Below are 23,600 nucleotides of genomic sequence, written 5' to 3'. Positions count from 1 at the left end.
CAGCCATCATTCCCTGTGGGCTGTCCTAAGAGGGTCCTCTGCCTGTTGCTGATTCTCTTCATCCTCAACTGGATAAAGAAAGCCAAAGAGCTCTCTGGGGCCCTTTTCATAAGGAAAATGATCCCTTTTCAAAGATCCCTTTCTCAAGGGTTCTACCCTTATGACCTAGTTACTTCCGAAAGGGCACAGCTCCTAAGGCCATCACATGGGGATTAGGGCTTCAACAAATGCATTTCATGGGACATATGTAGTCTAGAACATCCCTTTCTTCTTGCCCCTCCTTAAACCTTTCCAGACATAAGGTTATTCTTTTTTTTCTTCATTTTTTAAAATACTTTTTTGGTTGTAGATGGACACAACACCTTTATTTTATTTGTTTTTACGTGGTGCCAGGGATCGAACCCAGTGCCACACACATGCTAGGCAAGCATTCTACCACTGAGCCACAACCCAGACCCCTGAGGGATTGTCCTGAGAATTTCAGTGTTTGGCAGCATCTCTAGTCTCTACCGACTAGATGCCTGTAGCACCTTCCTCCCCCTTGTGACAATGAGACTGTCTCCAGGCCTTCTGGGGCGTGCAACATCATCCTTGGCTGAGGGTATGGGATCTAGCACTTGAACAAACTACTGGAAAGAGGCTATCCAGTGGCTAAGTGGCCATGTTCCATAATGATCATGTGGTCACCTTTCTGTGCCTCAGTTTCCTAACTTGTCCAATGGGTTAAACAAACGTACCTGCCCCACAGAAGGGTGTTGTGAGAGTTCAGTGCACTAATCCATGTGCACTCTTTACAACAACAGCACACAACACTTGATCACTGAGGCCTTCAGTCCTGTCATTTCTCCCTGCTAGACAAAGTCCCCAGGTGGAGATTTTGTCTGTGGTGTCTTTGGGTCTCATAGTCCCTTGTGATTCTTGTATATGCAAACAAGGTGTTTAAGAAGTAACTTATTCATGGAGAAGAGGGAGATATCAATGTGGATTGATGCTGCCTTCCTAACCCTGGCCACCTGCTGCTTTTCCATGTTACCATGGTAACACCAGATCAGTTCTCACAGGCCAGACTCATGCCCCACCCCCTGACTCGATGCTAGCCCACTTTGGAAACAGGGACTTCTAAAGGCCACGGTCCTCTTTTGCTAACAACTTAGGTTCTACTCCCTCAAAGTGAATTTAAATATTGAATAAAAATTTCCCTCCTCTAAGTGCTGACAAGTCTTTTACCTCTATGTTGCTAAGATCACTGAAATTATCCTCCACATACATATTGTCATCTAGGATCTTCATTGCTCAGCTCAGCACCTACTAGAGGCCCAATGAAACATGTCTGAATATTCATGTTCAGAGACGAGTCTCTAATCTTAATCTTTAATGACCAGTCATGTGCCACATAATGATGTTTTAGTCAATCACAGACTGTGTATATCATGATAGCCCCAAAAGATTATAAAGGTGAAAAATTCCTGTTGCTTAATGATATGGTGTCTGTTCTAAGGTTGTAGCATAACTCATTCCTGATGTGTTTGGAGATGCTGGTGTAAACACGCCTACGTCAGGGCCAGTCATATACAAGTACAGCACACACTTATGTACAGTAATAATGCCTGGATCAATGACTGCAGTACTGGCTCATGCATTTACTATGTTATACTTTTGTCACTGGAGTATATTTACTTTAAAAAAAAACAAGGTTTATTGTAAAACAAGGTGTGTGGCATGTGATGCCAATAATGGCCTCAGAGTTGGTGATTACCACAGCTCTTGTTTGCATCAAGAGGCCAGATCTAGAGGTTGGGGCTGTAGGTCAGCGGCAGAGTGCTTGCCTAGCATGTGTGAGGCATTGGGTTTGATCCTCAGTATCACGTAAAAATAAATAAAATAAAGGCACTCTGTCCATCCATAATTACAAAAAATTAAAAAATAAATAAATAAAATAAAGGTTAAAAAAAAGGTTATATCTAGTGACTGACCTGGGTTTGTGTAGGTATTCTATGATGTTTGCAAAATGACAAAATTGCCTAATAATGCATTTTTCAGAATTTTCCCCTATGATTAAAGGACACATGGCAATACATTAAAGAAGATGCAGAATTTATTCATTAAAAGTAGCACTGGGGCTGCGTTGTGGCTCAGTTGTAAAGCATTCATCTAGCATGCATGAGATACTGAGTTTGATCATCAGCACCACATCAAAATAAATAAATATGGGGCAGGGGTTGTGGCTCAGTGGTAGAGTGCTCGCCTAGCACATGTGAGGCGCTGGGTTCAATCCTCAGCACCACATAAAAATAAATAAATAAAATAAAGGTATTGTGCCCAATTACAACTAAAAAAGAAATATTTAAAATAAATAAATAAATAAAATAAATGTATAAAAGTATTGTGCTCCTCTACAACCAAAAAAAAGCAAAAGCACTGACCCTGGTGGTAGACACTCAACTGCACCCTCTACTCCCACCCCCACCCTCTTAGATGAGGATGTTGGCTTTTGTGTTCTGTTTTTATGCTCAGAAGGACGATTGTATGACTGCACTAATTCATCCCTTAGAGCTATGTTCTAGCTAATGGTACAGAACTGTTTGGGGTTCATAGGAGGAATACTTCTGTCATGCTAGCCATGCAATCAGCAAGTATCAGTGTTGAAGACTACACATGGATGCTTCATTGTTAAGGAAAAGAAATTAGATTTTCTTCTTAAGTATTCACATTTAATTTTCACTTAAGTAGCTCTTCTTAGCTTTATGTAACAGTATCAGTTCAGGTTGAATGAGAAGTCATTATGTTCATGTAAGAAGAGGACTCTGTGGACTATAACAGTTTCCTCCTTACGGCAATTAGCCATTAGGCTCTGGGAAAGACACTTGCCTGTGTCAGTGGCTTCAGGTTTGAAGCATTTCTAGGGTCTTCTTTTTTCTTTCTGTGGCAATGGGGGTTGAACCTGGGGGTGCTCTACCACTGAGCTTAATCTCTAGCCCTTTCTGTTTTATTTTTATTTATTTATTTTTTATTATGAGACAGTGTATTGCTAAGTTACACAGGCTAGTCTTGAACTTAAGATCCTCCCACCTCAACCTCCCAAGTGGCTCTGGGACTGTAGGTGTGTGCCACCATGCCTGGTTTATCATTCCCATAATTCTTAACAGAGATGGTAAATCATCTCAAGTTCATCTGACTTCACCCTAAGGGACTGTCTGGATTATTGAGCTGAGGCTGCTGAGGCTGAGTCTAGGCATACTGAGAGAGGGTTGTGATTGATTAGTGATGCCTGCAGTGGCTGTTAGTGAGCCAAATATACTATCCCTGATCTAAAAATGACTTGTAAATAGGAGGATCTTATAAATACTAAATCATGAGATGTCTGAGAATAAGCATATTTTATATATACATATATATATATACATACACACACATATATATACACATATATACATATATATATACACACACATATATACATATATATATATAATTTTGTTTTTAGTTATTGATAGACCTTTTATGTTTATTCATATGTAGTGCAGAGAATCAAACCTAGTGCCTCGCACAGGCCTGGCAAGTGCACTACTGCTGAGCCCTGGCCCCAGCACCAAGCACAAGCCTTTTTTGTATGTGTGCCTTCTTTGGTGCCTGACACTTAGAATACATTTGTAAATGTTAATGATTAGACAGCAGTTAAACTTCATGTCATTTTGGGTTGATAACAGAAATAGATTTTTCCCAGGTCTGGGTACCTTGATAATGCTCTGGCAGGTGGACAGAGGCAGGCCCACCAGGCTGGTGCCATTAATGGACATAATCTGGTCCCCAATGTTCAGCTTCCCCGACTTCTCTGCGGGGCCTCCATGCATCATGTTGGCTATGATCACGGTTGGTAGGATGGATCCCCAGCCAGACTCCACAATCACAACTCCTAGGATTTCTCCTTTCTGCTTCTCTATGAAAACCTGAAAGGAGAAAAACACAGAGAAATCCTGAATCATTAACCATGGGAGATAGTGGTAGAAGTGAAAGCCACTCCACTTCTTGCCTAAAGACAGGTTTTCCCTCATGACCTCAGCCCAGGTGAGCTCCTGTCTTCTCTGCATCTCATCACATCCAGAGTCCTTAAGAAACAATTTCACACAGGCCAGTGCCGTTTTTTGTAATTCATACTTGTTTCACATTAGTAATCTGATCTTAGCACACAACCACAGGGCACTAGATTTTTATTTCCTCCTGATACTGGGTATTGAACCCAGGGGTGCTGTACCACTGACTACATCCCTAGCCCTTTTTATTTTATTTTGATACAGGGTCTTGTTAAATTGTCTAGGCTAATTTGGAATCCTCCTGCCTCAGCCTCCTGAGTTGCCGGGGTTATAGATGTGCACCGACACACTTGGCTTGTCCAACATTTTTTCAATGTTGTCTCTACTGGCAGGGGAGGAAAATTGGTCAGTAGGAGCTTTGGTGGCCAATTATGGCTTCTTGAAATGGCTTTTGAATTCTAAGCACAGGTTATCCCATTCCGCAAAATGTCATAAGTTTTCTCCAACATTTAAGATTCCTGAGTTAAAAATAAATATTCAGAAAAACGTCTCTGCAAAGAGAAAGTTAAAGAAAAAGGAAAAACTGATGCAGGAGTCGTCATAGCTGCGAGCTCAGGAGTGCACACAGAAGAGCATGTCCTGGGAAGGTATAATGTTCTCCTGATCTCCGTGGCAGGCAGAGCAGGCAGGAGTTAGAGTTGCACACCTGCAGGATGGGGAGATTTCCAGAGATGCTGAGAAAAAGTGAGGTGCTTCTTGAAAGCAGCCTGCAGAGTGTGGGTGTGTTTATTAGGGTCTGGAGAGGTCTTCTCTAAGCCGGCACGCTCCCCACTACTGCTGATGCTCACAGTTGGCCCTTTCCCTGGGAACTGCCCTTGGCCAGATGGGAGACATTCCATCCCCATTATGGGGTGACCTGTTTCCCACTGCCCAAATTCCTATGTGGCCGTCTAATCTCCAGAATCCCCAGGGCATCAAAATGGAGGCAGGGTCTCTACAGAGGGAATGGGGTTAAAGTGTGGTGATTTGGATGGGCTCTAATCCAGTATGACTGGTGTCCTCTTCAGAGGAAATTTGGACACAGACTGTATGGGGAAGATGTGGTGAAAGCACAAGGAAGAGATGGTCATTTATAAGCCAAAGAAAGAGGCCTGGGACAGATCCTTCCTGAGGCCTACAGAAGAAACCAACCCTATCAACACCTCCATCTTGCCCTTTCAGCCTCCAGACCTGAGAAGAGGACACACATCTTTTGCAGAAGGCACCCAGTCTGTGGGACTTTGCTACAGAAGCATTAACAAACTTTTATATCTCTTGCTCAACCTTGGCCAATGAGCAATAGAGGTCATTTGCTCTAAGGTGGGATAAGTCTGTCCTGTATTCTGTGTCTCAGAGCTTCCCTCAGATTACAAAGAAACTTATGCCAGTGAGACCACACTCTTCCTAGTGCCCCACATCCTGCTCCCACATTCCACTCTTCTGAGTGGAGGTTTGCAATAAACTTGCTGAATAAGAATCCTCACCTGAGACTCGGCTTCCAGGGAGCCTTACCTGAGATCCCTCATACATTAATGGATCAGAAGAGCATTTTCTCATTAAAGCTGCTTGACATTTATGGGATAAAGTCTGAAAGCTTCAGCTGGACTTGCAAGTCCTTCAGTCTGACCTGGACCTTATTTTGGTCTGACCCTCTCTTTCTGGGTCCACCCTCTGTTCAAGCCAAGCCTTTCTGATTCCCTAGACGCATCTGCAGCTTTCTGACCTTCCATTTTCCTGTTACTTCAGTTATGTTTGCTCCTACGTGTTCCAAATAACCTCCAGACCAGCTCAGATGATTCTGTCTGCCTCCAGTTACTCCTGGGGCGCTTAGTCTGAAGCAGTGGGGTGCACAGCATCTGTCAGCTGAACCTGCAGTCTGTTCTGTTCTGCCAAATGCAGTGGGCTTTGACCAGTGCTTGAAGGAGCACCATAACTGAACTTTGTTGGTGCCCTTATCCAGACACTCAGGTCCTGGACTCTACCCTTATAAAGCTATCTGCCTCTAGAATCCACTATTTGGATTCCTAGGAACACAGGATATACTGTGACACCTGTTCACAACAGCATTTAGTAACGAGGCCTGTTGGGGTGGAGCTAGAGAGATTGTGAGCCCTTCACAATGTCCTGCCAAACCCACATTCTGCTGCCTTCGTTTACACAGCAGGGCTGCCCCACTCTCCCTGGGGTTCCCACCCAGCTGGCCCAGCCTGGGGAACAGTCTCAGGAAAGTACCTACATCTTTGCAGTTTTCTGACTTGGAGAAGTGGATCAGGTCGTCGTTGTACATGTCCTGGGTGTTGAGCAGGTCACTGTACTCCTTCTGGCTGAGGTCTTCGGGGTTAATCCCGTTGGCCCTGAGGAATTCCTGGTATGCCACACTGAAAGCCTGCCCTATGGACTGTGCGATCAGCTGGGCCTAGAGTAGCAGCCAGAGGGGAAAATGGTGGTCAATGGGCAGTGCTGGGGGTGGGTGTCTGATGCACTGTCCCCCCCGGATTATCATCCTCCTGAATTTAAGGGGTCCTAGACATCAGGTAGGCCAGGAGTTCTACAAAGGATCACTAGTGCCTATCAGGGGCTGTCTTCAAAATTGTTGGGGACATTTCTGATTATGACAATGGTCTTAAGGGAGGACAGTGGACAGGAGTCAGAGATGCTGAATATCTTGCCATGCAATAATAGGTTGTTTTGTATCCTGTACAGTTTTCAAATATCACACAGGACATTCATGTATGTGTAACACCTGTTTCTAATCATCTGTGTCCAGGACTCAGGACATAAGAACTCTGGCTTATATGCACAAAGACTTTCATGGTGTAGTTACACTGAATGTTCAAAAATAGTACTGCTTAAGTGGAAGGAAGATGGTTGTTTTATCCAAGACTTTAGCAGGAGTAGCTTCATGACTTTGGAAAATTATGCACATCACTAGTGTTTGTGGGATCTGAGCTGCCAATAAATCACATCCCTATTGGCCTGTACCTCACTGTGGTACATGGTGATTCTGCCTGTGTGTTTATATATGCATACTGTTATTTAGCCTTCAATTCAAAATGTCAAGTAGAAAGTGTTTACAACATGACACTGAATACTATCTTCTCTTACTCATAAATCAAGAAGGTATAAGCACATTTACATACTGTGCTATGATTTTTACCTTAGCTTGCTTACCTTTTATTTCTCCTTTCTACTATATATGGCCAAATATTGATTATTTTTGAAAATTTTTAAAAGGCTGTGTTGGATACAATAGTCAAGAGTTCTGATCTAGTCCAACCCTGCATTTTCTAGGTGAGGAGACTGAGGACTAGGGACACAAAGGTCATACAGCTCATGGGAGGGGGACTTGGCTTCTATTATTTTTCCTCCTGCTCTGGACTTTGATAACTTTCTATGGTTTGCCAGAGGAAAACAGATGCTTAATTTTTCTAAGTTAGAGAATCTGGTGACTTCACATGCCAAAACTCACCAAGGACCTGCTGTAAGCCTGGAAGGCGGTGAGGAATTGCTTTGGCATCAAGAGGTGTGTGTAGATGAATTGAAACAATATAACCCAGGAATTCGACCTGTGGACTTGCTGATCATCATTAATGGATGTAACAACTGGCATTTATGGACCTCTTTCCATATGCCAGGCATCAGCCTGAAAATACACCACCTCTGAGTCACAGAGTGGCCCAGAGATGGAGGCACTGCCATTCTACAGAAAAGGAATCTGAGGCTCAGCAGTGCTCAATTTGTATTTGGAATCAGGATTCCAACCCAGCCCTGCTGGTGCTGCAGACAATGTGCTTGTCCTGCAGACAATGTGCTTGTCCATGCTATAGTGGAAGCAAAGGTGAGAGTCTCTGGTCTACTCCTATCCTAGCTCCTGCTCTTCTGTTCTTTCCATTTTTTCTGGATGAACCCTCAAGAAATCTCAAGGACAAGAAACCCCTCCTTCTGAGCTCCAGGCCAGATGGCAGTTGGGTGTCCTTGAGATCTTCAAACCTGGTGAGCAGAGCTCTCTCCATTTTTCCACTCCCCTGCAGAACACAGGGGACTTAAGATCTTAAAGTGTCACTCACAAACTTTCTGACAATCTCCTGAAACCCAGTTTGTCCCAGTTTTCATGCCTGGCCTCAGCTTTGAAGAGTGGTAGGAAGAGGCCTTGCAAGCTCCCTGCCTCCCAGCCTGTCTGGGGCTGCTTTCTAGAGAACCAGACCAGTTGAGGATGGGGACAATAAGTGTGTTTTCCTGCTGTGTTACAGCCTTCACAGCTTTGGATTCCTGGAGAAAAGGAGGATTGCCAGGGCTCCTGAGTTCTTGGAGGAAGGCAAATTACTGCAGTGAGGTGAACACTTGGCGGAGGAAAATGGTGCTCTTGGGTAGCTTGGGGCTCTCTTCTCCATTCAAGAAACAGACCTTTCCCTCTGTGACACAGGGAAAAAATGAACAGAGTCCAGGGCGGTGATGTGGCCCTCCGGGTTTGGGCTGTGTGGTTCAAGATCATCATGGGTCTGTGACCCTGTCCTGGAGGGCAGCTTTCCAGGCCTGTGAAGGCTCATGGAGGGTGGGTGCCTGGGGGAAGCCCAGGTGCCATTGCTCTTTAAAGCCTGGCAGCCTTACCAGCTGTTCTAGGGCCAACCTGGAAGAAGGTCAAATGAAAGAATGACCTCTTTTGTAAACTGTCTCTGTTGATCTTATCACCTGGAGATAGGAGGATTAGAGACCACCAGTTCTGGGAGGAGAAGGAGCTGGGATCCTAGGGACTGGGCCTGGGTGGGTGGGGGGTCTCCTACCTTTGGCTGGAGGTGAGGGGGGGAGGAGCAGGGATGTGAACTTTCCTATGGCTAAGGGCAGAGCTGTCAACAACACAGAGTTGCCCTCTCCAAGTTCCTTAAAGATCACGTGAGGCCTGTTTGTACCCCTGCAGCTGAAGTCTGATGGAACTGTTCCCCCTCCTCCTCTTTCAAGCTCTCCAGTCATATGGCTCCTTTCCCTTCTCAATCAAACCCAGCAGGCCCGTGCCTCAGGGACTTGGCCCTTGCTCTTTCCTCATTCTCACTTTATTCAGGTCTTTGCTCAAATGTCACCCTCTTAAGAGAGGACTTTACTGATCACCCTACTTAAAACAGCACAATCCCTGTGCTCTTTAACCCTGAGCTACTTCCCAGCCTTTCCTGTTTTTGAGGTGCTAATTTTGAGTTGCTAAGCCTCACTGAGTTGCTAGGGCTGGCCTCAAACTTGTGATCCTTCTGCTCAGCTTTCTGAGCACTGGGATCACAGGTATGTGTCATCATGCCTGGCCCTGCTATAATTTTATACCAAGAATATTTACCTATTTATTTTCTGTGCCTTTCAACCCACGTGAGTCACTTGTTGTATATTTTATTCAGCCCCATATCCCTAGCTCTAGTACAGTGCCTGATGCATGGCAGGTGCTTAATAAATATCTGTTTAATGTATGATGAATTAGACTGATTCAGTTCTGAGAAATCGAGAGAATCTGGCCACCCAATTGTTGTCAGGTCACCCAGAGGAAGCTCAAGGGAAGCCACCCTTACATCTTCAGACTCAAAGACATGGCAGATCATCTTGTACTGTCTTTTCCCATCCTGTGATGGGTGGGAGGCCTCGACGTTCTCTTGGGAGTTGGAGCGGGGCATCCTCCGGCGGGCCATCAGCACAACAATGTTTCCAATGTCTGCGATGTAGGAAATGGTCCTCAGAGGGTGGTCCATCATTGTCTCCTGGAGGCAAGAGGGGAGAGCCCATAAGTCTAAAGACCTATGAGAAGGTCTGCCATTGGGGTGGGCTTCAGGGCTCATAGCAAAGACCTTGTTGGCAGATGTACAGATACTCTCTCAGGCCTGAGGGCATTTCCCTTGACCAACCTAGGGCAAGAAATGCTTTCTGACAGTGAAAAGAAATAAGAAATTTTAAATATTTTATAAACACTAGACTCTCTGGTGAAATGAAAAAGAATGACAAAATCTCAATGACATAGTTTTTCATGCGTGATTTTAAACCAAACTTCTCAAAAGGCTTATCTGTCCCTGTTAATGAAATCTCTGCAGAGAACTCAGGACAATGATAAACAATGTCCATATTTTAATTTTTTCTTTGAGCTTTAAGACAATGACAGCCCCACCCAGCAAGAGGCACTAGCAGGGTGCATGGAGCTCAGCAGATGGGGACAGCCACACGGTAGGCACAGGCAAAGCCTCTGCCTTGCAATGTCACTAGGCTTCACCCCAGGGAAGGTGGGAGCCAGCTGGTACCTGTGTGTCGGCGTTCAGTACTTTAATTCTCTGGGTAGAAATGAAGAGGTCCACCTCGGTCATTGGCTGAGATTCACCTTCAGGAGCCTGAAAAGAAAAATGCACCAAGACCAAGTTTTACCACGGTGTTCTGATCCAGATGAAAGGGGCAAGGTTAGCTCACACACAGAGGCACCAAGACACAGTCACCAGAACAGCAACGCAGACTCTGGGGTTTAATTGCCAAAGCTGAAGGTACCACACAGAGGATGGACACATGGACGAGTGTTAGCATCTTTAGGTTCTGGGGGAAAATGTCGAATCCCCTTTGCAGTAGATTTGGCTCTGAGCAATGATGGAAAGTGGCCCATTCTGCAAGGGTTTTGGAGACTGAAGGATAAGGACAGGATAAGAGCAACTAACTCATACCCAATGACCTTGGAGAAGTCAGAGTTTATCCCTGCTTGAGCTGAAGGGGGTACAATGTTTAGAGCAGGTACAAATGAAGTCATTTGGATGCAGTTCTGGTAAGAGGGTCTTCATGTTCATATACCACCCAGCCAACACAGAATCAGCTGCCCACTCCTGAAGCCACCCCAGTAAGAAAGAGCCCCAAGGCCTCAATGTCCCAGGAGTAGTTCATAAGCACCTAGAAGCTCCTTAATCAAAAAAGCGCAGTCTGGTTCATTTAAGGTTGAACTCTGCACACGTGTGGTTATTAGCGAGTTTTCTTTTTTGCATCCAGCAATCTGACAAATTCCCCAATCAAACATAACTGTAATTGCACAGGCCCAAGTTCCTGCCACATCCCTGCTCCTGAATGGTTGGAACTTCCACACTAGCATAGGGTTCATTTAGTGTCTCCAATCTGTTCCCTGTCCTTCCTCTGAAGTGAAATGACTAATGAGCAACAAAAAAACAGCCACTGTAGGCAACTGAGTTTTGAGAAATGCTGGCTTATGGGGCGGTTTGAAAAGAAATCTGAACAAAAACTTGCTGGATGCAGAAAATAAAAACACGAAATAATAAAAAGGCAAAACATAAACAAATGAAAAGAACAGGCATAACATCAAGGCGATGGAGTTGTTTGTACTGCACCTTCTTCCTGCTTTTGGCTAATTTCTGGGCCATCTGCTTAGCATGGAACAAACAGAGACAGGAGAATAGTTAGAATTTGCAGAGACTCAAAGTCAAAAAGGGAGGTGACAAAAATAATACTGATTAGTGATATGAAGCACTTCTGTGGGAGGAGGACTAGCTTTAAAAAAAATCCCCCTTTAAAGAAAATTGATTTCCTAATTCAGAACTTAGTAGATGGTGGAGGCAGTGGGATGAAAGAAATTTGTTGAGGTGCTGCCTGTGCTTAAATGCAATGGATATTTTCAAAGAACCCATTTTAGTTTTCTTGATTTTCTTTATTGCATGCCTATTTTTCTGTTTCTTGGATTTTATCCTAGATATTTATTTCTTTGGGTTTAATTTGCTAATTTCCCCCCTCAGTTTCTTGAGATATAAAGTTATATGGTTTCTCAGACTTTTTCCTTTTCTTACATATAAAGCTATGACTCTCCCTGTATGTACTGCTTTGGCTGTCTCCCACAAATTTTGGTATATTACAGTTTAAGTACTGTCCCATTAAAACATTTTATAATTTCAACTGTGATTTCTTTGAACCTTGAATTACTTAAAATTGTGTTACTAATTTCAATACATTTGGGGTTTAGTTATTATTTTTGTATTTCTAAATTAATTTTACTGGATCAGAGAACATACTGTATAAAAATTTCAGTCTTTTGAAATTTGACCCGGCACATGATTGATTTTGGTTAATGTGTCACATGGACTTCAAATTATGGTATTTTACAGTTGTTGGTTAAGATGATGTTTTAAATCTTGTATGTACTTGCTTTTTTTTTTTTTTGGTGTGTGTGTGTGTGTGTGTGTGTGATTTTATTCTACCCCTTTACTGAGAAAGGTGTGTTGAAATCTCCAGCTGTTACTATGGTTTACCTGTGCATCTTTTGCTCTGTCAATGTTTGCATTACCTGTTTTGTAGTTATAAGGTGTATGTATATTTACGGTGGTATAGTTTCTTATTGAATAGATCCTTTTACTTTTTCCCTCTTTATTTCTAAATACTTCCCCTTTCAATTTATAATATTAATTCATGACTAGCTAAAAATGGATATAATATTTCTCCTTTTGCCCATAGTTGAAAGAAACATGGTGGATAAAACTGGGGCTGAACTGTTTAAAACCAAATCCTGGCTCTGCCACCTACTAGTTCTGCGACTTTGAGCTAGCCACTCAATGTCACTGTGCCTCAGTTTCTTCTGTGAAATGGGGACAAAAACAGTATCTACTTCATGAGATTTTTTTTTTTTGAGGACAGAATGAATATTTGCAAACTCTTTCAACAGTGCACCAAGTACTTTGTGTCTGCAGATGATTATAATTAACCTATGTCAGAGTGCAATTTCTTGGCTCTTGGCTCTTGGCAAGGCTTGATATATATATATAGATATATATAGATATAGATACATATATGTGTATATATACAGATCTTGTACAAATAATGGTGAGTCAATGGCCAAACTGTGGATGCTGGTTTGGTGATGGGGTGGGGTGGAGGAAAAGCTGAGCTCTCGGACTCCTTGGTACTCACCTGGTGGAAAAGCTCTTCTGCTCAGTAGTATTTCTGTTCCACTAATGTCTAAAGTGTGTTGCCTGTACTAACTCATTTTAGAGAAACTGGATGAATCAGCCATCCAAACACCAAACAGCTACTCTCTGGTGCACTCAGGAAACTAGGAAAATCCCACTCCCGCTCAGCCACCCCACAGCTCTTCCTAGCATTATAAGCTCAGGGTGAGCTGTCTGCTCTGGAAAACTCTGAAGGCAGCCGCCACACATTACCCTAACTGCTGGCCATTATGGTGGTACTATTTCTGTATCTGAAAACTGCCCTAAGCTGATGCTACTCCATGTCACACATATTTCAATGTAAAATGTGAGAGTCCTGCCTGGGATGTTCTGAACTGCCTCAGTTGTAATCTGCATGATAAAGAACAGCTGTGGGATCCAAACATTTATACTCTGCCACCATTCCTGGAGTGAGATGGCAATGATACAGGAATTTCTACTGCTTTTGATACCAGAGATCCAAGAACAGTTGGTCAAAATTCTCTATCTCCAGAGAACCATGCCTTGAAAGAACTCTTTCAAAGGAAAATAGATCACCACCCGTGGAAAACCCAAATTGTTTCTTTCCTGAAATGGGTGATAAGAAGATCAAAACCTGAGTTTCATGAAAAGTCTGCAGAAATAATTTTTATGAAGTTAAGAATATTTTATGCACTTGGATATGATAAGTCATTGATTATTCTAAGTGTCCTGCAACAAATTATAATAAAAAAATGGAGTCAGAGCCAGGATGAGAAATTACAGTTATCAGAAACAGGTTCAGGAGAAATATTAAACCAGCATGCATTATTAAACCAACACTGTCCACATCCATTTTAATCCTCATGTTTTGTGGTTTATGAGCCTGGGCGGTGGCACATAAAACAGACCGTGGAGCCATCCACTTACTCCATGTACAATGTGCAGTGCACTGAGGCTGTTCTGCACTTAAGGTTAGCCACATCCGGGTGCTCCCTGCTGTTCTCTTTTCTTTTTCTAGAAGTGCCAGGAGCCTTCTAAGCATTTCACGTGTAAAAGCTTGCAACCATCCTATGAGGCAGGTGCTAAATATCCACACTTTTCAGAAGAGGAAAATGAGGCACAGAGAGGCTAATTAATTGGCCTAACATCACATAACTGTTCTGTGAAGTGGCAGAACAGATTCCAAGCCAGGCAGTCTCACATTACACTCTATACCACTGGTTGTGCAGCCTGGGCAAGCTTCTCTTCTGAGAACTTCTTGGCTTGCCTGTATCATGGAGCTAATAATACCAACCTGTCAGGATTCCCCACCCCCCTCCACCAGATAATGTATACGAAGGGCCTGATGTAAGTGTCAGTATCCTCTTTATTGATCACAGTCCTCTTCAAGCAACATGGGAGACGACATGACTCAGACAAAGCTACAATGATAGAAAATTTAATTCTACAATGAAATCATAAGCTTTGACATTTAAAGGAAATCATAAAAGAATGAGAAAAAATCTGATTTCTGGGACAGGCTGGTAAAGACAGATATAAGAATAATGAATGTTCCTTAGAAAAAGCACAAATGCCACAAAATATGTCAACACCACTTATGATCTGGTTCCATGAGCTTCACAGATACAGCAAGAATGGAGATAGAGACACCCCATTGTACATGCACCTGTCTCTCTGGCTCAGTGGGGCTCAGCAGGCCACCCTGTCTTCCTGCTGAAGAGGAGGGAATACAGTGGAATGAGGGTGGAATGCAGAGAGTGAGGAGAGAAAGGACAGGTGAGCTGGCTGCACAGGTTTCAAGCTCGGTACTCTCCTGACAGTACCAGATGTCCTTACTGTGTTGGGAGAGGTGTGAATCTACCCTGGGCCACCTGAGAGACAGGATGTAGGGCAAAGTTCTCTTCAGAAGTTTCTCCAAAACATCTTGCAGAGAGCATGAGTAAGAAAACATTAGCAGGTGACAGATGATGTACTCTGTGTCCAAGTAATTATGGGAACTGCTGGTAAAGCAAAGTGAACACAATCTTGGGGCAGAACCATTTTGGAAAAGATGTTCAGCATGGTATTTTCATACATGCAAACAGCATGCACTGATCACAACCAATCCCTTTTCTTCCATCCTCCCCTTCCCAGTCTCTAGTAATCACTATTCTACTTTCAGGTGACTTTTTTTTTTTAAGCTTTCACATATGAGACCATGTAGTATATGTCTTTCTGTGTCTGGCTTATTTCACTTAACATAATGTCCTCTGAATGTACCCATTTTGCTGTAATGACAAGATTTCATTCTTCTTTATGGCTGAATAATACTCCATTTTGTATGTGTGTGTGTGTGCGCGCACACACACATACACACACACACACCATATTTTCTTTATTAATTCACGTGTTGATGGCACCAAGGCTGATTTCATATCTTAGCTATTATGAATTATACCACAATAAATGTGAGTGTGTAGGTATTTCTTTGGTATGCTGAATCTACTTCTTTGAATACATACCTTGGAGTGGAATTGCTGGATCATATGGTAGATCTAATTTTAGCTTTTGAGGACCATCCATACTATTCTCCATAATGGCTATACTAATTTTACTAATTTACATTCCCACCAACAATGTATAAGTGTTCCTTTTACCCCCATTTCCTTGCCATCATTTTGGGTTTTTTTTTTTTTTTTGATAACAACCCTTTTAACTGGGGTGAGATGGTATCCCATTCCAGTTTTGATCTGCATTTCTCTGGTGATGAATGATACTGTGATGAGCATTTTTTTCATGTATTTGTTGACTGCTTGTATTTCTTCTTTTGAGAAGTATCTATTTAGATCATCTGCTGTGTGTGTGGGGTGGGTGGGTGAATGAATGAGAATGAATGAATTTGTTACTATATTTCCCAGGCTGGCCTCTTATTCCTGGGCTCAGGCCATCCTCCTACCTCAGTCTCCTGAGCAGCTGGGACTAAAAGTGCACACCATGGTGCCTGGCTGCCCATTTTAAAAACTGGATTACTTCTCTTTCTTATTGCTATTTTGAGTTCTTTATATATTGTAGATATTAATCAGATTTGTCAGATGAATAGCTGGGAAATATAGTTTCACATCCTGTACGTCGTCTCTTCCCTCCGTTGTTTCCTCTGCTGTGCGGAGGCTTTTTAGTTCAAAGTAATCTCATTTGTCAATTGTTGCTGAACTTTTGGGGTCCTATCCAGAAAATCACTGCCTGCATCAATGTTTTGAAATGTTTCTCCTATGTTTTCTTTTAGTAGTTTTGGAGGTTTGGGTCTTACATCAAGTTCTTTAATACATTCTGAGTCAGTTTTTGCAAAGAGTGAGAGATGTGGGTCAAGGTTTAGCCTTCTGCATGTAAATATTCAATTTCCCCAGCATTATTTATGGAAGAGGCTGTTCTTTCTCCAATGTATATTTCTGGTTCCTTAGTAAAGAACCATTTGGCTGTAGATGTGAGGTTTTATTTCTGGGATCCTGATCCTGTTCCATTGATGATGTGCTGTTTTTATGCCAATACCACACTGCTTGGGTGACGGTGGCTCTGCAGTGTACATTCATGTCAGGTAATGTGATGCCTCCAGGATTGTTTTGGATATTCAGGGTCTTTTGAGCTTCCATATGAATTTCAGGCTCATTTTTTTTCTAGTTCTGGAAAGAATTTCATTAGCATTTTGAGGGGGATTGCACTGAATCCTGTAGATTGCTTTGGATTGTGTGGGCATTTTAGCAATATTTTTCCAGTCCAAAAGCACATGAGGTGTCTTTTGTAAGGCTGATCTGGTAGTCATGAATTCCCTCAGTGTTTGCTTATCTTGGAAGGTCTTTATTTACTTTTAATTTCTGAAGGATATCCTTGCTGTGTATAGTAACCTTGGTTGTTCTGTTTAAGGATATGGAATATATCATTCTATTCCCTCCTGGCCTATAGGGTTTCTGTTAGTCTAATGGGGTAGCTATTAAAAGTGACTTGACACATCTCTCTTACAGATTTTTAAATTCTTTGTCTTATACTTTTGACAGTTTCATTATAATACGCTGTGAAGATCTTTTCAGATCGTATCTACTTTGGGGTTCTATAATCGTCCTTCATTTGAATATCCATGTCTTTCCTACGATTAGAGAAGTTTTCTGTTATTAACTTATTGGAAAGTAACCTTTATCTCCTCACCTTAGATCTGGAGGTTCAATGATCTTACAAAGACCTTGAATGTTATCCTCATTCTTATTTCCTTTTTTTAAAAAAATTTTGTTTGATTGGGACATTTCAAAGGACCTGTCTTCAAATTCAGATACTCTTTCTTCTGCTTAATCTAGTATATTGAGCTTCTAAGTTGACTTCTTGTGCTCTTCCTTACCTAAGACCTGTTTGGTTCTTCTTCAAAATCTGTCTCTTTGCTAAATTTGGTATTCAAATCCTGCACTACCTTCCTCATTTCGTTTGTCTTCTCTTGGATCTCCCTGAGCTTTTCTGTAATCATTTGATTATAAGGCATTTCCTCCATTTTGACTTCTTTGGAATCTGTTGGAGGTGTCATAGTACCTTGTTTTTTTTTTTTCATATTTCTTGTGTTCCTTCACTAGAGGCCTGCATCTGGTGGATCATATTTCACTACCACTTTTATGGGATGCCCTTCACAGTAAGCATCTTTCTCATGAAGATATTTTGGGGTGTCAGTTTATCATGTAGTGTTGGCTTTGATCCTAGCTGGGCAACATTGCATAGTCTCTACAACTTCTTTGGCTGTGGTCAGTGAGTTTGAGCACAATGTGCACACCATATCACAGTCAGAGAGATCCCGCATCTCTGGGCCATGAGAGAGCGGGGACACTCCAATAGATCAGACAGGTGATATAGACGGCAGACTGTGTGAGGCGCACAGTGTGTGACTACTCATACAGTGGGAGTGGGGGCCCCTGTCTGGAGATGTTGACCTTGGCTCTGCTCCTAGCAAAGGCCTTTGGCACTCACAGTGAGCCTGAAGCCTGAACAGTGGTGAGGGCCAGACACTACAAGGGAGAGGTGGTGGCAGCAGCTGCAGTGTTCCCTTCTGTGGTGCTCACACCCAGTCCTGTCAGCATTGTGTGGTCAAACAAGGTACAGAGGAACCATGTGGGTGAGTGGCAGCAAGAAGTATGGTTTTCCTTTCTGCTATTATGTAGAAGTGCCTGCCTGGAGAGGGACCTTAGTACCTCTGATCCTTGTATACCCACAGGCAGGGGAGCAGCTCCTGCAGACTCCTTTAGCGCTAATGCCCACCTTGGGTGTGGGACATGGCCAGAGCAGGGTAAAGTTCCTCTTGGAGCCCCCTTTGGCCATACACACCTGGGACGGGGCAATAGTCAGAACCAACTGAGTTGCTTAAGGGCTCTTCAGCATGCCCCTGTGTGCAGGAAAACAGTGGACTCTCAGTTCCCACTCTGCCCTGTCAGAAGCCTGGGTGCAAAGCGAGAAGAAGGGCAGTAGGAACTGTTAGGTACCTTCCTTCAGTCATAGCTGGCCATGCCTGTGGTCTCGGAGTGCAAGCTCTCTGGTCTCCTGAGTGGTGCCCTCTATTCCCTCCATGTCAAAAAACCTGCTCCACAAGTTTGTAGAGATGTGAATGCTGTGGGTCCTGGAATCACACTGTGAGAAACCACTGTTCTAAGGTTTGTGGGGGAGGAGTGAAGGTCCTGGAAGAATAGTATTTCTTCTTAAAAAAATGGATGAACAACAAGGGCAGAAAGGAAATATTAGGGAGGGACTAACCAAAAATGGTTTAGGAAACCCTCCCCAAACCATTAGGTATCTTCTAATTCCGTTACCGTATTCAGACATGATTCATTTCTTATATTTTGGTAGACAGAGTTGCCTTTAGGTTTCCACAGTTTGCCTTGTAGTCTTCTTATCTACATGGTCTTTCTGGCTCCTTTTATTAGACTGCAAGTTTTCAAGGTCAAGGACTGTGTGTTGGTTAATTTTAACTTCCAAAGTGCCTACTACAGGACTTCTCAGAAATACAGTTTGCTCTTAGAGTCAAATTCCTTTGTTTTCTTTTTGCATGAAGTGGAAAATGACTGGCCAAAGCACAACTCCAAATTCTCTCTCCATTTGTCAAATCTAAATTTTTTTTTTTTAAGAAAATAGTAACTCTCCGAATTCCAAGTGTAAATCCAATGAGTGACATTCTATCCTAGCATATAGTTGGTGCTATGTGAGTGACAGACACCAGGACAAATAGAACAGAAATGGAAAATGAAAACTTTAGCTTGAGGGTCCAAGTCTGCTCAAAGAAAGCAGCACAAATACCAGGCTGCACTTGCATCCCTCCAGCAACATGAAACAATTCATGGAGGCAGAGGAAATACAGGGTCTGCAGGAGGAGGAGTGGGGAAGGAAAGCTGCTTCACTGTGGTGTAGAGAAAAGCACCCCATCTGAAGATGACTCATCAGCCTGAGGTTAAGGACAAGGCTTCTAAATGAATTGCAGAATAAATCCCTAGAGCTTTTATTTTTCCTTCCTGGGTGGGTACTGTGAAATCTGCAGCCTTGCTAGGCTCTGCATTTCTTCTACTGAATTGGTCCCAAATAACTCATTCCTGAAAGGTCTGGTGCTCTTAAGGAACCAGTGTGATGACATCTCCCTTAGAGAGCATCATAGTGCAAATTCTCCTTGAGCCTGGCCTATTGGGGATCAATGCCCTCCTTTGCTTCTGGCAAAATGTGTGCATGCTCCCTGACACAGCCACTTTCCAGGGGTGCTGAAATCAACAGCCATCTCCACTTAAACTTGGAAAATGCTTCTGGCTGGGTGTGAGGGCAAACGATCTGATGCGCATTTAAATGAATGTAAAAGGAACACAAAGCCAAAAATATTTAATGACAGGTAACAGTTTTTTCCAATGCATAGAAGCACATTACAAAATGACACTTAAGTGTCATTTAATTTTACCACTCTGTAACGGGATCCTTTAATCAAAGTAATTTGCTTGAAAAAAAAATAAAATAAACACATGTTTTTCAAATGTCTACTCTGCTCTAGACAGGTCTAAAATGTATTTATAATCGAACAGCCTCTATCTTGCCTGTTCTGATCAACAGAGCCATGGAGCGTTAGGTTCAAATGAACTGTGGAACTTATGGATATAGATTCCTTGAAAGCTTCAGAGTAAAATCTCTGGCTTCTTATGAAAATTTGATTTCCTTGAAGGAAGAACAACATTATCAGGTACCACAGTGGAAACATGAAAACCTCATTTGGGCTATCACTGGATGCAGTCTGATAGAGGGATGCTACAGTGTATCATGCAAACTGCTTTGTGTTCAAGTGATGTACCTTGTGTCTTTCTGCCCCTTATCAGACTACCTAGTCCTATGTAAATGTCATAAGAGGAGGAGAGAGATGCAGACACTCCAGCTGCAGGAGCCAAAAGCTATTAGATGGCAAATAAATGAAGTACCCAGAATAAAACCTGAATCTTAAAAAACTTTGAAACCTGTTATATAGAACTTAAGAGAAACTAACCTGAAAGCAACACACAGTTTTCTATCTCAAAAGACTCCCTTTTCCTTTAGGGGCTGATCTACTGCTTTATTTTGGTAGATTCCTCTAGCTGCATTCCATTTTGGGAACACTTTGGTGGATATGAATTTTTGCTGTGTGGCTCTATCTTGTACATTACAGGATGTTGAGCAGCCTGGCCTGGGAAATTCCCCCAATCACTGTAACAATCAGAAGGTAAAAGCTAACCCACCAAGCTTGGATAGATAGCTTAATAATAACCTGTTGACGCTCTTTGCTTATTGAGTTTAAATGACATTCCTACTATGCCTTCATGGCGTTTCCCCACTGTCCATCATCCTGGAAGAGACTAACTTCAGGAGAAGAACACATACCACAGAAAGAGGCCTATAGCAGTGGGGCTCCTGAGGCACAGACAATGTTTGTGGTCCCTGAAGAAATGGTTGAGTGGACCCCTGGAACAACTGGTAGATCCTATCAGTGTTGTGACAATAGCCACCTTTGAGATAGCTGTAAAAGATCCCCTGGTGTACACATTTGAAGGTGTCAGAAGTTGCAGAATGGCTTACTGTACATACTATAAGTTAAGTGAAGGGGCAGCTTGGGAGAGAAGTGCTTCTTCCCAGCATAGAGCCATGATAAGAGCAGCGAGTGACATATGATGGCCCCAGCAGCAGGTGCAATGGAGAGCTGTTTGATGAGGAAGCAATGAGAGGAGACCTGGCGACATGCACACAGCATCCTGGGGAACTGCAGTATAACTGGGAAGCTGGGGGCTCAAAACATGATAGTTAAGGCAGCAATGGAAATATGACCTGTTCAATATTCACCAACCACAGGGCAGAACCTGGACATGTGACTACCACTGGAATCAGCTCAGGTAAGAGGCCTGGACCAGATACCTCTGGCTTGCCCTGTGCACTTGCTGGCTTGATTCCTCTTGTCTCCTTCCTAGGACCTGGCACAGCCTACACAAAAATGTGCTAAAGGGATATTTTTCTTTAATCAAAAGGTTAAGGACTCTCTTGATGCCATCTACTTGTTCTTCTTTCTTATTCCATACTGTCATTTCAGGATGTACCTTGGGAATGTGTGAGAAAGGGAATGAAAAAGAGAATGGCCCTTTGGAGGGGGGAATCAATTTTGACCAGCTGACACTGATAAGTAAATTTTGGTGAGTCCTAACTTATTCCAATTTACTAGACACTGTCTGCAGTTCTAAGGGCTGGGTGTACTGTGGCATGAACACACATTAAGTGTCCCTGTTGTCCTAGAATCTCTACCATGATGTCAGAAAGAATCATAGAGCTCTGCATTTCCATAGGCTCAAACTGGTTTGGGCTGGTTCAAACTAGTTGTGAATGACCAAATAGGTTTGTTCCTTTAAAGTCTTTTAAAAATAGATTCTGTTTCAAACTAGTATAAACCGGATTATCTCTGCCCTGACTTATTCAGACTAGCCAGGTTAGGTTTTCATTCTACTTGAAGCTAACCAGTTCAGTCTGTCTTGAACGGGATCAAGTGGTTAAAAAGCAATGCCACCTAGTTTGAACCAAGCCTAATACAAATGGACCTCTGTCAGTGGTAGTCCAGGGATCCATCTCACATTTGAGGCATAATATTCAAAATGACGTCCTTCCTCATTATATCAACTTTTCAGTCTATGATTATATGTACTTTCCTCAAGACTGGCTAGTGAGAACAACCTAAATTGATAGTGTTTATATATAAAAAGACTCCAGGGCACATTAGAAATCCTTTTCTGTTTAAAACTGTTGGCAGGGTCATAGATGAGCCCTGCTTATGATATTTCAATCTACTCTCTGACCTTGGACTAGACACAGGTGTGGGATGATGCTATAAACTTCTCAGATGCCTGCAGTTGCCCACCATCCCCCTCCAACCTTGCAGATCTCCTCACCTTGATCCTGCTAACTGCTTCCTGGGCCTGCATCATGCGCACATTTTTGGAGGGGGTTTTGTCTGAGAGCAGCTGGGTGGAGCCAAGGTAATTGGCAGCAAAAATGATTCCATCGATCAAGTCTTCAGGGTCACAAGGTCCAGGAACTGTAACACGGAGAGAACAGTGGTGAGTGAAGCCATCCCGGGCAGGCCCGCTACATCCAGACCCTGTACACCCTTCCCCAAGCTCCCTGCTGGCAGAGCTGGTCTAAGGCATTGATGTCACCCCTCCTTTCCACACAGAAGGCACGGTTTCTTAGAGCCTTCTAAAATGGTTCAAGTATTGACTTAAGTCTGAAAGAAAGTCTAGTGTCAAGACTGAGTTCTTTGGGAAAAGGACCATGTCATATTCATCTCTGTTGTGTTTCAGTGCTGGTCACCTAATTGGTATCAACTAGATGTCTTCTGAATACATGGTTAGGTGAATGGAAGGCTGCCTTGGGTAATGTCCATTTATAGCACTACCTACTACCTGTCACCTATTCATATCTCCTCCTTCCCTTTAGTCCATAAGTGAAGGAAACACATTTAATTAGAAAAATGGGATGTTTCAGAACATCTGGATTTCTATGATGGCTTCTGACCCCAAATGCTGTGAGATAGATAACATTCCTCAAAGCCATGGTCGCATGCTGTTAGGCTTGCCAACTTAGAGGCCATAATGCCCACAGTCTAGACCCACACACTGATCAAATTTTCTGTTCTCACTCACCAGCCTAGTAAATCAAGTCTTATTTTAAATGGGGGCATCAGGTTCTAATCAAAACTACTATAAACCACTCCCAAAATTAAGGCCATATGTATCATTCTCAGCAGCTGCCTGGTTCCCACCCTGGAACTCATATGGCTTTGAGGAGTTGGGTTATTTATGATGTGTGTTTTACCTGTAGAGTAGGGAAGCCCAGCTCTAAGGTAACACAGACAGTTTTGGACCCACACTATTATCAATATAAAGTAAAAAAGATTGCCAGTCTTCTATGATAAGCGCCTAGAGATGGATTTATATAGTTACTAAATCATTTTTGTCAATCAGATATTGAGAAAAAAAATCTCACCTGGGATAATTTTAAGAACCTTCCATCTATTTTTAGAATATAATGTTCAACCCATCTTTCCTTTTTCTATGGGGCTTTGACACAGCCATCTCTGATTTAG

General features: G+C 42.8%; 1 protein-coding gene across 4 annotated transcripts in view; it reads right to left on the bottom strand.

The window, feature by feature from the left end:
* Positions 1 to 23,600, bottom strand: part of Apba1 (amyloid beta precursor protein binding family A member 1) — a 198,299-nt gene that overhangs the window by 9,943 nt on the left and 164,756 nt on the right. For 3 of the 4 annotated variants that reach the window (XM_078047552.1, XM_078047549.1, XM_078047550.1), the window contains 6 exons: positions 22,405 to 22,550; positions 11,411 to 11,443; positions 10,334 to 10,420; positions 9,617 to 9,802; positions 6,307 to 6,486; positions 3,735 to 3,947 (listed from right to left, as the gene is read on the bottom strand). In XM_078047552.1, coding sequence (XP_077903678.1) covers positions 3,735 to 3,947; positions 6,307 to 6,486; positions 9,617 to 9,802; positions 10,334 to 10,420; positions 11,411 to 11,443; positions 22,405 to 22,550 — 845 coding nt within the window. The remainder of the gene's footprint in view (positions 1 to 3,734; positions 3,948 to 6,306; positions 6,487 to 9,616; positions 9,803 to 10,333; positions 10,421 to 11,410; positions 11,444 to 22,404; positions 22,551 to 23,600) is intronic. The other variant, XM_078047551.1, reaches the window with a different exon arrangement.

This window comes from Ictidomys tridecemlineatus, chromosome 4 (assembly GCF_052094955.1).
Source record: "Ictidomys tridecemlineatus isolate mIctTri1 chromosome 4, mIctTri1.hap1, whole genome shotgun sequence".
Lineage (NCBI taxonomy): Eukaryota > Metazoa > Chordata > Mammalia > Rodentia > Sciuridae > Ictidomys > Ictidomys tridecemlineatus.
Note: the sequence above shows the minus strand (reverse complement) of the source record. Positions and strands in the feature narration are given on the sequence as shown.